Below are 17763 nucleotides of genomic sequence, written 5' to 3'. Positions count from 1 at the left end.
TGAAAAAAGTGGTAACGAGATGTGAGAGCCACTCATCGATGTCGACACAGTTGCCAAGCGATGAAAGGGTCGTTCGACATTTGCATCGACGTCGATGCAGATACATATCGAAGTCGCTCGACAACTACGTCGACACTGATACAGTTATCGAGTAGTCCTTTCGTCGCTTTACATCTACATCAACATCAGTGTAGTTGCGAAGTGGTGAAAGGGCCGCCGATGCAGATGTTAAGTGGCCCTTTTACCACTCAACAATTACGTCAATGCTGACGCAGATGTAGAGCAACGAAAGGGTCGCTCACTACGTCAGTGTCAATGCAGTTGTCGAGCGACGAAAGAGTCGCTCACTATGTCAGTGTCAATGCAGTTATCGAGCGATGAAAGAGCCGCTCACTACATTGGCATCGACGCAGTTATCGAGCGATGAAAGTACAGCTTGACATCTACATTGGCACTAACACATATGCAAAGCGGCATCGCTTGGCAACTATGTCGATACTGACGCAGTGAGCAACCCTTTCATTGCTTAGTAATTGTATTGACGTCGACATAGTGAGCGACCATTTCGTTGCTTGAGAACTACATCGACGTCAATGTAGTGAGCGACCTTTTTGTTGCTCTATATTTACGTTGACATCAATACAATTGTTAAGCATCGTAAAGGCCGCTCACTACATTGGCATCGATGCAGTTGCCGAGTGACGGAAGGGTCACTCACTACGTTGACATCGACATAGTTGTCAAGCAACAAAAGGGTTGCTCGACATCTGTATTGATGCCGACATAAATGCTGAGTAGCATCGCTCGGCAAGTGCGTGTCGATGCAAATGCGTCGACACACTTGCAGCCCTTTCATTATGCATACAATTATTTATATGACCACTATTTTACGGTAAATTAAATTTATACTTACCAAATTGAACTAAAAAAATGAAGATATGAATGGCAAATCATATTTCTTAATGAGCAAGTGTGGTAGGGAGCGATACACCTATCAAATTGGGAGTATAGGGTAATGAGATGCCTTAATTAAAAATCATACCTCTTTAATTATTGATTTATAATAATTCATAGAAAAAAAATTATAAAATCCCTTATAAAATAGACTATACTTAACCTAAAAATTCATCTAAATTTCATCACCAATTTTCTAACAATTCACTATATAAATAAATGATTCTATGAAAAAAATTTACAAATAATTGACCAAACTATATTGAATTATTATAAAATTTTGTAAAAAATTAGGAGACATAAACTAAATACACACTAAATTTTAGTTTAAAATAAAATCATTTGGAGACTAAACTATCTTTCTAATTTAATTATGAACACCTATTTTATTCTATTGAAACTGGGTTGAGACTATCTGAACTTATAAATATTATATCTTGGTACACATAAATGGTATACACTCAATTCTAAATCTTACAAAACTCTAAATAAACCTTTTAAAATATATCAAAAGAACATAACCTATTAAAATATATCACATATCCGTAAGACGGTTGATTTAGCTCAAATATAACCCTTTCTCAAAAAATAAGAGATTGTAAGTACCTCAAATTGAGACAATCAAAACTCTATACACTGATCCCATATTAAGATTATACAAGAAGCATTAGAACCATAAGAGAATCATCCAAAATATATCCAAAAATTAATAATAAATTTAAATTTTAGGTGACTCAAAAGTAGCCAAAATATGAATATATAATTTGTAAAATTAAAATCTTAAGTATAAACAAGAGAAGAATTAGGTTTGTCTTACCTCAATCTTCTTTAGAGTAGGGGTTTCTAAGCCTCTATAAGAAAAGTTGAGAGATTGATTGATGAAAAAAAAAAAAAAGGATCGTGAGTTATCAGGTTGGTAAAGAGGTCGAGGCTAAAACAAGATAGAGGTGCTGAAGAGATTACCTTGAGAACTAGGGTTTAATCTCATTAGGCCTCATTTTAATATTTTTTTACTAATATAACTCTAATATTACAGTAAGTTCCATTGAGTTTAATTTGATTTAATAAAAATAATATTTTTTTTTTCTAAACTCATATTTCAATCTCACTTATGTAACCTTTTGCATCTCTATTTAATTTTTAATTGCTCAATCCATGCTTAAGTCTTATTATCCTTCATATAGATAAACTTTTTGATGTTAATCATGATCAAACTCATTCAAGACATAAGATTCGTCGATTAAAATTCAAATGTTACTTTTAGTCATTATATACATACTTATTATTATAACTTAACCTGATAATCAAATCCGATAGCATGTTTTAACTTATTACGTGATGATTAATATAAATATTAATACTTATGTATACTCAACTAATATTTTCATAGAATATTGAGAATGATATTTTTAGAAAACAGATACTTAAACCTTAAAAGTCAAAAACTTGAATATATCATTTATCATATTTATTAAATATAAACATCACAAATCATATGACTGAGTGAAAATAACATATATATATATATATATATATATATATATATATATATATATATATATATATATATATATATATAATATTTTTATTAGCATACTAGTTATAGACTCTAGTATTACAATGGTTGGGTAAGGTTTAATTCTTCAAATTAAAAAAACTCTTTATAAGTTTGTAATATTTTTTTTACAAAAGGTATAATATTTCACCAACGAAAAGAAATTGTAATACACTGCACTACCCTCATGGATAGTGTGAGGACATAAAAATACCATGGTTCTTAAAAAAATAACAACATTAGGAGATCCAAAAGCTCAAGACTAGTAAAAGTATACAAAAAAAAAGTTATAGATAATTTTTTACAAAAAAAGTAAATGACGCAGATAAAATTTTAAATTATACTTCATTTTTTCAACTAAAATGGTAATTTAATGCACCACTAGCGACTCTTTACTATTTGCATCGGCTTCAATAAGATGAGACAACTTAAGTGTCCAGAAAAAGAAAAAAAAAAAAAAAACTTTGGCAGTGACGTGCTGAGGTGAGTCAAAAAATCAGCAACCTTGTTTTTGACTCTTCTAATAGAACAGATGAAAATTAAAGATTCTAAAGAATACCACAAATAGGATGCTATGCACGTTGCTCAAAGAATGCTGCAATGTGAATGGGGCCAAAGACAACTTACACTAGAAGAAGCAAAAATTCCAGCAAGCTTATTCTCCTCGAGGAAAATTTCTTTTTCCGTATGGATACTGGCCGTATCTTACAAGTAGAGACACTGAAACGTGAAGTACAATCGAGATTCTTGCAGAGGAGTGTGAAGACCACTTGTTGCATTTGACTATATATGGCACTGTGATATACAAAACTTGGACAGACCTTGATACATGCTATGACATATATTTACTGGGATGCCACTAGGGCTATTGCATAAGATTATTGACAGTAATGTCGATGTTGTTGGTTCTCAGGAGATTCTGCAAAAAAGGATGCCAAAAGAAGACATCAATGATATCCAGTCTGATTGGAAATCAGGAATGCAACACAACAATGAAAATACCTGTACAATAAATTCATCTGGAATATGTGGCAAAACCTCGCGTACTATATCTACCATAGCGAGTAACTCGGACATATTGTTTACAGAGGGTGAAGTATTCCTAATACGTAGACCAGTTGCATTTCTGTTCATCCTGAGGGAAGAAGATGAAGGAAGAGAAGGCATTGAGGTATGCTGAGAAGGCCATGGAGTCCAAGCATCATTATCTAGAGAACCATGGGCAAAGTTTTCACTAACAGATGCTAGCTGCCTCATCATCATCTGAACCCCACCATATCCTACTGGTCTGATGGAACTTGATGTACCAGCACCAGCCATTCCTTGATTCGCCAATGGAGGTGCCCAACTGGAATCAGATGCAGCTACCCTGCACCACTAAGGAAGAGCATGGTTCAATATAGGGTGGCACAAATAAGGATGAGACTCCCAAAGATAGGCTAACTCCTTTCCTTCACCACATAGTAAGACAATTTTTGTTTCCAAATTCAACAGACTTCAAATATGACCAGTGAAATAATGGTACAGCAACTTTAGCTAAATATTGTCCCAGGATAATGATAGAGAAGTTTCACTGGGGTTGATGGTCAGGGGTTGACAACTTTAGCTAAATGCCATCTCAGGATAATGTTGACATGGCCAGTTGGAAGCAGGTCAACATGGTGCCCCCAACATGATGTCATACAATTAAGAAGTTGGCAGGCAGAGTTCATGCTAGCCCATGCCATGTGCCATTTGGAAACATACAATGCCAGCATATCTTCGGCAGCAGGGTGTAAAAGTTGCAACCAAGTAGGGTATTATGATCACAAATATTGCTTTCCGTGAGGAGTAACATACAATGAGCATAAAGATGAAATGAAACAAACCTCCAGATTGTATCTGAAGCATTCTGTTGGTGGTTTGGAGATGCTCCTAGAGGTGACGCATGATCAGGAACTGTCTGTAGGTTCATTCCTAAATTTAAATATTCAGGAAGTTGCAGGTCATCTGTTCCATTCCCAGAAATGGACCTTGTGTGGCCTCGAGGACTAGAAACAAAAAGAGGCCTCCAACATATAGGGCAAGAATACATCTCAGTCAAACCCTGGTCCAACCTGGAATGTTATCCAATGCAAAGGGAGTATGATCAAAGGCAAAAACTAATAACCTATCATTAATGAACAGCACTAACATTACAAATGTTGAAGAGGGACTACTATCATATATAAGGAGCTAAGTAGTGCAACTTCAGAACTAAATTGTGAAACTATATCCTCCCAAAACAAAATGAACAAGATAATGCAACAATATAACAAGCATCAGCAATCAACACTATTGTAGCATGACAACATATTTAGGATCAGAAAATCACTAAACCTAGCTGATACAAGGAAATAAGTAATGTGTGGTCACATGCAATGAGTAAAAATGCAGGTAAAGTAGAATGAGAATAGAGTAATTAGTAATAAAATTTATTTGTATATTACACCTTAGGGATCAGGAGAGTTGGGCCAGTCACATTTAGGACTAAATGACCTAATTTAAATCACTCTTAACACAAGCTAATCCATTCACTTTTGGATGGTTGTTAACATCGCAAACTTCCAGGGTTATGTGAGTGGAAGAAGAAATCTATCCTTTGTCATTCCACAACATTAGACCAATAACAATGAATTTCCCCTTTTCTTTATCATCAACAAATGTAGTTGCTATAATTGTGTAGGACATAATGTGCCTAAGTTGTGACATTCATCGTTATACTATTACCCAAGGTATGCAATACCGTACTGTACCGGTGTTTCGAGGTTGGCTCAGTACGGTATGGTACCGGCCTACCGAGCGGTACACTAGGGCGTATCGAGCGGTACACCAGGGTGTATCGAACAGTTTTATATATTTTCTTCTTTACTGTATCACTGTAGCACTGCTACAGTGTAATACTGTAGCCCTGTAGCACGTTCCGTCCGGTACCGGTATGCCGTCGGACCAATACGTACCGCCCGTACCGGGCGGTACCATTCGGTACTGCATACCATGCTATTACCATGTGTTGTAAGATGCATCCGACTCTGAAAATAATGACCAACTATTATCATATAATCGACTGGCTATAAAATATACAAAAATAGGAAGGCTGAAAATACGAGGAATTGTTGCTTGATTCGGCATCATGTAGACTTCATCTCATATCCAGGTATGAATCAAAAGCGATAACAGTATATTTTCCTTTTTTCTTTATAGTAATAAACAAAAATGTGGATCATCATGCTCCATGGTCCGCATTGTAGGTGAGATGACTAAGAAACTGCTCTTCGATCCACACACCATAAGTATGTATCTAAGTCATGGGGACATAAGTTTAATCGTCCTGACAATGATTATCGATCAAAGCACTACTATTCGCATTGCCACTACATCCAGGAACCTCATGTAGACTTCATCTCAAATCCTTGTATGAATCAAAAGTGATAACAAACTTTCCCTTTCTTCATATCCATAAACAAGGCAAGTGGAACATAAGATTGGTCGTCCTAACCACGATCATCAGTCAAAGCAAAGCACTACTATTTGCATGGCTACTATATACACAGACCTTATGAACAACAGACTATAAGGGAGAAGATGTCTCATCACCAGATTGAAATTCTGCCTAGTCAATTTCGTCAAGTGGATCAATCAATTGTGATGTCTCTTTTTCCTTAGCATGATAACCAAATACACGAGCGTGTTGCATGTTATTATGACCTAAAAGAGGGATAAGAGCTCAAAAGAATCTTTCATTTCTTACACAACTCAAAAGACCTTTGGAGAGGGACAAGAGGTGGATAGGACAAGACAAGCCTGCCCCACTTGCAAACTGCCTGGTTTTGAGTGATCCACACCTCAATTTGCTGCAGACCAATATGCACCACTCAGTATGCACTGGTCCAGGCGATATGTGGAATCTTGATGCATGTGCATGTGTTCAAGCACACATGGATACAGAATACACGTGTATACACTCAAACATATTTCACTTTCATTTATTTCACTTGGCCATAATTCATTTATTCAAATGATGGTATTGTTGTTTCATGGCATAGGGGAATATTATTGCCTTTAAAAGAAAATGTGTTTTAAGTACCATTCAAAATACTCCAAAGCTAGCCTGAATAGGAAAGAAAATTGACCTGGCTACATTGGCATATCAAAACAGCTCTATAGATTGTGATGATTCAAGTATTGAACAGCACAAAATAAAATCATCGAGATGCTGAACCATAGACAGCATGTAAGAAAAAGACTTCATTGTTAAGCAAGGCACATAGATCATACCAAGATCTCAAACACACAAGATGGAATAGATGATTGCACCACAGTTTTTTAGCCCTGGCCATTGGTCCCTGCATCTCTTATAATTAATCATCCTGCTAGAAATTAATAACTAAACAAGTCAAAGGATCATTTAAACAACTTACTCTGCATATTGCACAGTCATCATCATAGGCACAAAGTTCCTCGTATGAAGCATCAGGTAATGCTCCATCAAGGGAACTAAGAGATTTCCACAAGTTGATATATGTTTTGATTCGCTTCATTATTGCACTTAAAAGAGCCTGTGAACGTCAATTTAAAAAAAGAACTTCTCAGCCAGTGTACAATTTCCATGGAAAAGATATTAATACCATAGAAAGGGGAACCGTATGAAATTAACACTCACACGTGAGTTCAGGAAAAGAACAACATCCACTAGATGAAATGCCATGCCATGAAGCCACCAGGTCATTAAGTAATGACCTAGCACCATTGCTAAAGTAAACATATCTAGAATGAAACCACAATGTCTTATAAGAATCCCCTTCCATTCAGACAGAGAACCTGCAGTAACAGTTGGGTTAGATAATGTGATATTTTGAATAACTTGATTGTACACTGGTGTCACACCACAATCAACTAATAAAAATTCTATCAGAACTAACTCAGAAAAGCTGTATATTCTCCATTAACAAATAATTTTGGAAAAGCTAAAAAATATCATGGAATTGAAACCATAATGTCATATAGAATCAAAATACAATTGAAAATAACATTATGAGTGCAAGACACGTGAGGCAAGCCTTGGCACCACAGTACAATTAATCAACTCAGGTGACTAAGATTTGAATCACAAAAATAGTTATACTATGCAGATAAGGTTGCATAAGTTGACAACACCCTAGCCCTGCATTAGCAGGAGCCTTGTACATTAGATCATCGGTATTTTAGAGAGGCAAGACATGGTACAGGTAAGGACAAGTAATATTTCAATGCAGTAGGATGTTTACAAAAATTGAATAGGTCTTTATGCTTCACCCACAACTAGAAAATTTGATAATCTAACCTAGTAAGGAAAGAGAAAATCATAAGCTCCAAGTGAAATGTTTGATTCAATGGAATTACAGTAAAATAGCAGATCAGGTATAAATTGGTATTTTATTACCATGTTGCTGCCCGCTCATATCATCCCCAACATAATAGTGAGAGTGTGCTATGGTACACAAAAATACTCCCTTATTCATAAGAGTAGAATGAGCATTTGGATTGTAGGAGATAAATAATATTTTTCAAGAAGAAAAAAGTGCTTTATTGAATAAAACAATATCCTTCATCTTTTAGATACAACAAAGCAGGTACTTTCACTTGATAATCTATGCTGGTTATTGATATATATTGTTTGTAGAATCATGATTCCTCCATCCACAACATGGTTTAAACTTTAAAATACCATTTGCACCAGTAAGTATCAATTTGTATTCGTTGGTCCAAGCTTGGACCATTAAGCATTGATGAAGGCTCATAAACAGCATACCAACTCATATATATCAAATATAACACTTGGATTGGTATGTGCTAACAAGTATTTACCAATCCAAGCATGTATCATTAAGAATATGTAAGGTCTTGTTCAGAACCTATCAATCAATACTTAACCAATACCAATTTCATGGTTTGTAAAATAAATTGGACTGGTACAGTACAAGGGTATTTACTGGTCAGGTCGACTGTCAGGACATGGACCAAGCCCAACAGGATGATTCAGCTCTCATATAGGGCCATTAACAGGTCAATAAACAGAGGTGACTGGTAAGCATACTCCATAGTGACCCTAGACCTCGTGACCTTAGCCAAAGAGACACGATGTGAGTTCTTTGGCAACTTGTCCCTTGCTTCTTTCACCTTCTTACTCTCCCTCTCAAATAGCCTCTCTCACTCAGTCTCATTCCTTTTGCAGCAACGGAAGATTTGAATTTCGCAGACAATTGATCCATTGGATGCAACTGACAAGCAACAAGTTCAGTAGGATGGTGAGACACCTTGCTTGCAGTCCGCACTTTGTGAGGTCTGCAAAGAATCCAAAGATAGTAATATGTGTGCAGTAGTGCATGGTTAGGGTGGTCAATCTCTCGTTCCTACTACTCAAGTGGATGGAACATGGATCAAGGAACAGTATTTTACTCATGTCATCCAAGATATGGATTGTGAAGATCCACACAATTTGTTTATGGCTGCAATGATAAAGAAAAGGAAAAGGCAGTTGACGAGTACAAGCAGATGAGAGAGCCCCTAAGATGTTGACCCAATAGGAGTTCATCTTATTCACAGCCTTCCTGCTATAGCAAATCTCATGGCCAGATGCATAATAACAATTGGTATTTTTTTGTTCAAAGTCAGATACATCATACAATACGCAACAGTACAATGGTGAAAGTTGCACCTCTGCCACAGTCTGACAGTCATACTTGGCCCAGGTATCTCCTACCATGTGGCTTGTTCATCATAATGACTACTACCCCAATATCAGATACCACAGGCCTGCAGATGTACATATTGATCTACAGTTTCATCACATCAAGGAACCAAATCCACTTGTCATATACTCACCGATCATTTGGTGGTATGAGCAGGTACATATTTCAGTTTTACATCTAATTCATTATCCTTATGTGTTAGAACTTGTTTATGTACATGTATTTTCTAGATGTTGCTTCTGACTCTTATCTGGTATATATTTCATGTTATTTATTATTTTCAAGAATGAAAGTACTTAAATGTTATCAATATAGTTATATTTGTCAGTAAATGGTGAGAAAAAAATCCTAAATTAGGGTTTCTTTTGTTGTTTGGTTTTTTCTGTAATGTGGCACATACTAACATGGGGTGGCACATACTAACATACCATGTCTCATTACGCCGATACATATCAGACCCTTGCTGGTACAAACTATAGGTGCAATACACAAATTTGAATTCCTTGAATTTCAAGCTTATAGCTAGATATCTAGTAAGTACTAGTTCTATAACAAGTAGAGAGCCTATCACCTAATGATAAATATTTATCATGTACTAAAGCCTAGAACTTGTTAGGTGTCAATACCATACCAGGCCATAAGCATATTATCCAACATTAAACCCATTTTATTTGGGATTTAAGCCTATTGATCGAAATATACAGCCAAGGGTGACTAAAATCTTCCTTCCTCTTCTCTCTACTTTTCTCTGTCCCTTTCACAATTTATCTCTGATAAAAATTAAAAAATCAAATGAAATCATCATCCTCAACTAGAGCTTTATGTTACTCTAATTTGTCCACATTTAAGATATCATTTTTAAATTAAAAAAATTCACACCTCGTTCTAATTTTTTTAGTTTGAAACTAGTAATAAGTTTTACTGAAATGCATTAATTGAGAATTTTAAGTTCTGATCTAGATTTAGCATGCATATGCTAACATTCAGCCTTAATGTGCATATGTTTAAAAATAAAAATAGGGAAAATAAGCATGGATCCACATGGATTTAGCCTACATCTATTTGATCTAGGATGGATCCCCATAGATCTATTCTAGATTTATGTACATATAGGCTGAATCTGAATTTTTTTTTTTTTTTTCTTTCAATAGGCTGAATCTGAATTGATCATCTCTAAATTTACACAGGAATAACAAGACAAACATGCTATGAACAAAGTTTATATTTAAATATCATGCATACGTTTGATCATACAAACTATTCCTCATTCATTGCATAAGTTCAAGTATATTTAATGCACACGAAGTAAATCTAGATTCAGACTCTTCAGACAAGTATATTTAAATATCATGCATATGTTCGATCATATAATACAATATTTTGAACCTTGGTCGGTCTATATTTGATACTTAGCCTCTCCTTAGAAATATGTACCAAATTAAATCAATGAGAAACATGCAAATCTATATGGCAAGACCAACATTTCACAATTTTTGCATGATAGCTGCTGAAACAGACTACTATACGATGTACAGATTGATACTTGGAAGCTTCCTTTAAAGAAAATACTTTTGATTCAGAAATGAAGTATCTGAACTCAACTAGGTTCTTATTTTGACCGACCAAGATACTTTTTTTTTTTTGTCAAAAGTCAATCATCTTTGACATTAGCAATGTTCACCAGATTCAGAGGTGAAGGATCTGAAGAACTGAACAGGAACAAGCCCATGAATTAACTGTTCAACCTCCATCAGCTAACAACAACATCACTACATGCTCAGGTTCCTCCTAATATAAACTTGATCAAAGACTGAATAGCTTATCAGATGAGTGGCTTAACAGTTATAAACTCAATAGGAGAAAAGAAGATCCCATGACTCAGCTTCCTCTGCCTCCATCAAGAAAGGATGCCTTTTGTCAGGTTGATAGACCATGATCATTAAACCAAGGAGCTGTCATTGTAATGCTGCATAAGGTACCAAGAACCTTCAGCAAATGCCAACACAGTTAATCTAACAATTTCTATCAGAATAAAGTTGCTACTTCCTTTTCCTAGTGTAACAGAACAACCAATTTCATACTTAAACAATGAATTTAAGATGAGATTTGTATACACTCGATTTGCTATAGTTTTATGTAGATGCAAAAAAAAACAACAGAATTAACCAAAAGCATTTAAATTAACATTTAGAATTCAAATCATAATACTTTTTATAAACAAATAAAGAATTCATGATCTGTAATTACCTGCTGCTGTTTTTTGAATGTCAGAATCTGCTGAGCAATCAGCAGCACTTTTATTGGAATGCCCCTGACAAATCTCAAGCAACTGAAATCCATGTACCATAATGGCCTACAAATATAACTGAAATCCATAAATGCTTTTGGAAATTGTAACCATTTCCACAAGGATGCTTCACTTATTATAAAGCATTCCATTAATTGCTCTCAAATTTACATGAGCAAATATGCATAAGTGAGAAAATATAAAAGTCCAACCCACATCAAGCCTTTAGTTTTACAGGTCATCTCAATTCTCAAATAATTTGCTCTGCTGTGCATCAATTTGAAAAACAATACAAACCTTGTTTTTTTTCTCTTGCACAGAAAATTGTAAAACATACCATAAAGGATCCAACTTTAAATGCACATGAAGTGAAAGATCTGACACATGAAATGGTAAACAGCTAAAGAATTAAATTTGATAATTAAAGCTTAACCAAATGTAATTACCTGAAATGTCTCGAAAGCTATACAGAGAGGCTCAAAGAACAGCAGCATAAACAAACTAGAACTGTGTGAACTGTAGATCATACACAACTTCATCCTGTGATTTCAAAATATTTAGGTAACAGTCACCAAAGGATCCTAATGAGGAAAATATGGTCCATTTAGACCGTACTTTCAACCAAAACAGGAAATAATCTAAAGCATATCAAAACAAGAGCTAATAACCTATAGAACTTCAATAGAATCTATCAAATAGTACAAAAGAATGATAAATTTTCTACTATTTCCTATATTTCTTATTTAAAACTGTGCAGGATAAACACCTTTTATCCCTTCATTTTAGAAATCATGGAGTGCTGATGGTAACTTCAATCACATGCAATATCTATTCCAGAAGTTGAACTGCTATTAAACAAGATATAGACAGGTATGTGAATACATAGTCCACTAAAGGTCTCCATTTTCTCAATAACTAAATAAAATTATAGAAATGCATTTAGCTAGTTATGTCATGCCAAAATTTGCAGACCATCCTAAAGGCTCCATATCTTGCATTGTTTAGTGCCTCCAGTTATGTTACCTGAAGATCATTGAGAATCATGGTAGGAATCAATATCAATGTTTTCAAAATTGAATCATGGTAGGATTCAATATCAATGTTTAAACTAGTTCCTACACTAGCACTGATGCACAATAATATACCCCTAGAAGTTCCTCAATTTGTACCCAAAAAGGCAAATGGAGAGAAAATATTACCTTTAGTCAGCTCTGTCTTTGCTTGGATTGGATTCTTAATGCAACTTACTGGGAAACAAATACATACTTTTCAAGAAGCAGTGATTTATTTGAGATAGCATGATGGAAACAGTATGCTTGACCGATAGAAACTGGACCTTGTACACTTGTAGGTCTTCAAATTATCACCATATCCAGCTATAGGACAGTCATGAAAATGCGGCAAGATCGAAGATCTAAGATTTGCTGATGATGTAAAGTCTTTCCAAGTACAATTTGGCCTTTGTAATAAAGGATATTGAATCTATGATATTGAATCCTTTATTACAAACGTCAAATTATACTCGGAAACACTTTACATCATCAGTAAATCTTAGATCTTCGATCTTGCTGTATTTTCATGACTGTCCTATAGCTGGATATAGTGATAATTTGAAGACCTACAAGTGTACAAGGTCCAGTTTCTATCGGTCAAGCATGTCATTTCCATCATGCTATCTCAAATAAATCACTGCTTCTTGAAAAGCATGTATTTGTTTCCCAGTAAGTTGCATTAAGAATTCAATCCAAGCAAAGGCAGAGCTAACTAAAGGTAATATTTTCCCTTCATTGGTACAAATTGAAGAACTTCTTAGAGGTATATTATTGTGCATCAGTGCTAGTGTAGGAACTAGTATAAGGTGCCAATAGTATTAAAGAAATGGATAAGTTTATTGGGAAATTTATTGGCACAGAAGTACATTGGAAATTTTAATGACAGTGCTACATTTTAAGCATCTTTATGATAAAGGCAATAATAAGGATAACTTGTCTCTCATTCACTAAATGAAGCATATAAAAACCTGAATACAGAAGTTGGAAAGAATTTTAACAACAATGTCACCCATGTTGAGTTTGCGAAGAAAAATTACCAAAGGAAATCAGCAGATAGGACCATCAACAATGCAGAGAAAACACGGAAGTACTTCAAAGGTGTTACAGAAGGAGATGCATTTAGTCTTTCAAGCCGATCTCTTGCTAATGATTGAAAAATCTGTAAATTAAAAGCAGGAAATTCTCTCAGTAAGTACATATGGTTCTCCTAAAATTTAAAAAAAGAAGGAATGAGTATGTTCTTTGTTTCTAACCTTAAGGAAACATAGAAAGATCAACCAACTTGACCATATGATGACTTGAGAAATGTCAGGTGGCACAACTAGGAGAAGAAAAGCTCCCTGTTTGGATAGGCAAAATCATACATGTAACAACAAGGGATCTAGAAAAACTAAATATCTGATTGTTCATCTGCATCTATATGTAAGACCTCGTTACAAATTCGATTTAGAACAAATGAACTCATGGCTGCATCAACTAACAGCAACATTAGTGACCTTGAGATCATAACCAAATTGCATTTAAATGAATGAAACTGGTATTGCTGCACTAAATCCAAGATGAGCACAAGTCAAAACAACACTTCTCATGGGATTACTTGTCGATCAAATTCATGCAACCTTCCAAACTGAACACACAAACAAGCACCATCTATCAATTTTCATGGTGGATCAATCATGTAAAATAGGAAATTTCATCCCAAAATAATATTGACACAGGACAACTCAGAACAAGTCCTAGGTTAGTCTAATTTGGGTCATAGTTAGGTTTAGCCTCTAACATCTTGAGGTCCAATGAGTCATATTTTGGTATATGTATGAGTTCTCCAACTTCTGGATGTTCATTCAGATCTGTGTCACTATTCTTTCTTGGTTACTTAATGGTGTTCGAGAGTTGTATGTAGTGAGTTTGTGGAGTTATAGAACTAATAAAGGAGTAGCATGGTTGAGGAAAGGCATGTAACTGTTACGAGTTGTATTTAGATAGTTCTGAAGGTGTCTTAAAAAGGATTTTGTATAAAAGGAATGTCTTCTTCCATATGAATGAGCTTCTTCTCTTGCAGTGTGTTATGACGAATTATATATGAATTAATTTGTTCCTCCCTGTCGTATGTTCTGACAACAAATGGCTGTTGTCTCTTCTGCTTTCCCTAAAACTGCTCTTTTCTTATCTAGGTATCTCTCTTATAATTCGTTTAGTATGAGCTTTTATTTTGTATTCCCAAAACAGTAATCAAGACCAACTCCACTTCAACAGCAACAACGAATCAACAAAATGCACTGTTTATTGCCTAAACAATCCAGCAAAACTCAACGCCTGAACCACAGGATTGCACCATTTCGAACTTGTTAGAGGATGCAAAGCTACCACAGAATTGCACCATTGTGAACCGGCTAGACCGCCTAGACAATGAGCCAGGTATAAATTGGAACTTCTTAAATTCATAGCAGGCTGAGTGCAAATTTTCAAATGGACCATCTCATTACCACTGTTGTACCTTCTCTTGGTCATCCTTTGGCTCTGATTTGATCAATTCCTTAATGAATTTCTTAATAATAACAAAATCTTGTTGCCACTCCTCACTAACCGTATTAGCATCTCAACCATGAGAGATAAGCACAAATAGATGAAACTCTACATAAGGTTGACACTGGCCACATAATTTTTCACTAGCATTTTCCTAATTTTGCTTTAAATTACTAATAATTTAAAGGTTTTCAAGTATTACATTCCATTTGAAATGATCTAGAAAAGCAAAACTGCTACTTGTTTCTTATATGTCATGTTCATGTTATATGCCAAACTGATAAAAGCAAATCTTGTGTATGAATTCACTATCATGAAGGACAAACTCAGGGCATTGACCAAAAAAATTAATGTAGATGAAAATAACAATATAGAATGAGTGCCAAGAGAAGCTACAAAAGAAACATAACATATTTAAAGCCTAACCAGACTTAATAGCTGAGTGTTACCTTGTATAGTATGTAATTGACAAACCCTTCCAAAACTTTTCTAGTCTCTGATGCATTCAACCGAACAAAGAATAGTGTCTGCAGAAAAGAAAAAAAAATGAGATCAGGCACAATAATAGAAAGGTTCATAGGAGTACTGACAACTTGAGGTCTAACATTCAGCTAAATGACTTCTAAATAGATATCTAATAACAGCCTCTTCAATATTGCCTACATTTTTTGGCAAAATAACATCAGAGAACTCAATCAATCACTAACCAGTTTAAGCACAATGAAACCACTAAAGTTTTGGGTTTTTTGCCCCAGCAGAAACTTCTATTTAGCACTGACTAATTGTAGAGAAAAGACATAATTAATAGTGATTAAAGCCATAATTGTCACTATAGCACATCCTGTTATATAATTTTCATGATATATAACCCTGTTTCTTATTTTATTTGGAAGAGGAAAGCTTTTGAACTTCACTCTAGCTCTAAGGTTCCTAACGCAAGAATTTACAAGCATGATTATTCTCAAGCGACAACCTGTTCAGCAAATAGATCAAAAGAACAAAATAGAGAAATTCAAATATTCCTTGGCTACAACATGCAGAATTCCTCACTTAAATGAACCTATTTTTACCCATTTCAAACTAAATAATAATTAGAGCAAAAAAGGGGTTGTACACGGTCCAAGTTATCCCACTATGCTGCAGTTCTAAGCAACATTGCAAAACTATTGGAAGTGTCCCGACAATGGAAAAAAAAAAAACATTGAAGAACCAATAAATTGGTGCAAATGGCTCAATAAGCAATGCTAGATCCACTTAAAACCAACGTTGTCGATGTCAATTACCATACCTTGAGCAGCAAGACGACCAGAACGTACACATTAATCACAAAATTCACCAGCATAGCTACAGTGACATGAGAGCTGAGGAGCAGCTCCAGCGCTCGGCGTGCACTCTCCGAGGAAACACCATGGCCATCCCCAACGAACAACCCATCGGATCGCATCCGGTCAAGCGAGGAGACCGTCCACCACTGCAGTCCGACGAGGCCAACTGCCGTGCTGAACGCCGAGAGGCACAGATAATTCACCGCCATCCGCACAAATCCTAGACACTTTCCGACGTTTACGGACCACCGAGAGCCCCAAAAGCGAGCCGTGCGATCCCTCTCTCCCCACGACCGAAATAGCACGCTGCCATCGACCCTAGGGTTAGGGAGACATGGGAAAGAATCAATCCTCAATCGGAGCAGCGTGTAGGGGAAAGCCTGGGTAGCGTCGGACGGGGGTTTTGGAATTGGAATCCTTGCGTGCTTTCAGATCTCCTCCTTGATGCCTCTTCTCTCTTTTCTTGTTCTCTCTCCCTCTTTTTGGTGGAGGATTCGATCCGATTGCACTTGGATTTCGTCCTGCGATCTCCAACCCCACTTCGCTTTAAGAAGTGTAGGTTCAGGCGACGAGACGAAGAGAAAGAGGAAGTAAAGGGAGTCTCGGATCAAGAAAGAAGGGGGAAAGGGCTGTAACTAATTAAAAAAAATTATTTTAAAAACAAATTATGTAAGCCGCGACGGCGCGTCCACAGCAGCGACCAATTGAGGCGCACCGACGGTGTCGGTTCGCCGTGCGTTTTGGCTCTCAACGACCGGGACAAATATCTCCGCTAAAGATACATCCCCTCCTACCAAACCGTGTTATTATAGGATTCCCTTATGGTGCAGTCCACATTCGGACCCCAATCAACAGGTCAATTATGAATTGTTAATAGCTTAATTGAGAAATGTTTGTTCGGAAGCTGAGGAAATAATGGTGATCTCCCTGATGTAGCCATAACAACTAACAAATCGCAACCGAATCGAAGAGAATAGATTTTTTTTGCATTTTTATGAACCTACGATCGAAATTGTGATTAAATATTCTTTTTTCTCTTCCCTGACTTTGTTTTGTTTTTCTCATCACTGCGCCACCATGAGATGATAAAAAATAAACCAGAGTGTATAAAGGGGTAATTTCTCAACCGTCCAGCCGACTCTCCCTTTGACTTTAACCGTCTTCTTGCTTGAAATAAAAAAATGATTTTTTTTTAATCAAGACTCTAATTATAGTTGACAATATAAACTCTAAATGCATACCAAGTATATACCTTTTTTCCTTCTCTTTAAAGAATTGCATGGTTCTCGTCGTATCTTAGGAGAGGTGTACCTGC

General features: G+C 35.8%; 1 protein-coding gene across 1 annotated transcript; it reads right to left on the bottom strand.

Moving 5' to 3' along the window:
* Positions 1 to 3153: 3153 nt before the first annotated feature.
* On the bottom strand, positions 3154 to 17212 carry LOC135582359 (E3 ubiquitin protein ligase RIN3-like). Its single transcript, XM_065191207.1, has 12 exons — positions 16412 to 17212; positions 15573 to 15650; positions 13851 to 13937; positions 13635 to 13756; positions 11992 to 12085; positions 11506 to 11611; positions 7191 to 7348; positions 6949 to 7086; positions 6806 to 6873; positions 4378 to 4605; positions 3512 to 3878; positions 3154 to 3428 (listed from the first exon to the last, which is right to left on the bottom strand). The coding sequence occupies exons 1-12, from the start codon at positions 16655 to 16657 to the stop codon at positions 3375 to 3377; spliced, it is 1746 nt and encodes a 581-aa protein (XP_065047279.1). The 5' UTR covers positions 16658 to 17212; the 3' UTR covers positions 3154 to 3374.
* Between the last annotated feature and the right edge of the window lie 551 nt (positions 17213 to 17763).

Source organism: Musa acuminata, chromosome BXJ1-7 (genome assembly GCF_036884655.1).
Source record: "Musa acuminata AAA Group cultivar baxijiao chromosome BXJ1-7, Cavendish_Baxijiao_AAA, whole genome shotgun sequence".
In the NCBI taxonomy this organism is placed as follows: Eukaryota; Viridiplantae; Streptophyta; class Magnoliopsida; order Zingiberales; family Musaceae; genus Musa; species Musa acuminata.
The sequence above is the reverse complement of the archived record's forward strand: the minus strand, read 5'-3'. Positions and strand labels throughout refer to the sequence as shown.

Bases quoted from the DNA above. Each gene is read 5' to 3' on its own strand.
- LOC135582359 (XM_065191207.1), bottom strand. From the start codon at position 16,657: ATGGCGGTGAATTATCTGTGCCTCTCGGCGTTCAGCACGGCAGTTGGC. The intron at 12,086-13,634 runs GTAATTTTTCTT...TTGAAATCACAG, and splicing joins CTATCTGCTGATTTCCTTTG to GATGAAGTTGTGTATGATCT. The intron at 4,606-6,805 runs GTATGATCTATG...ATAACATTCCAG, and splicing joins CTTGTGTGTTTGAGATCTTG to GTTGGACCAGGGTTTGACTG.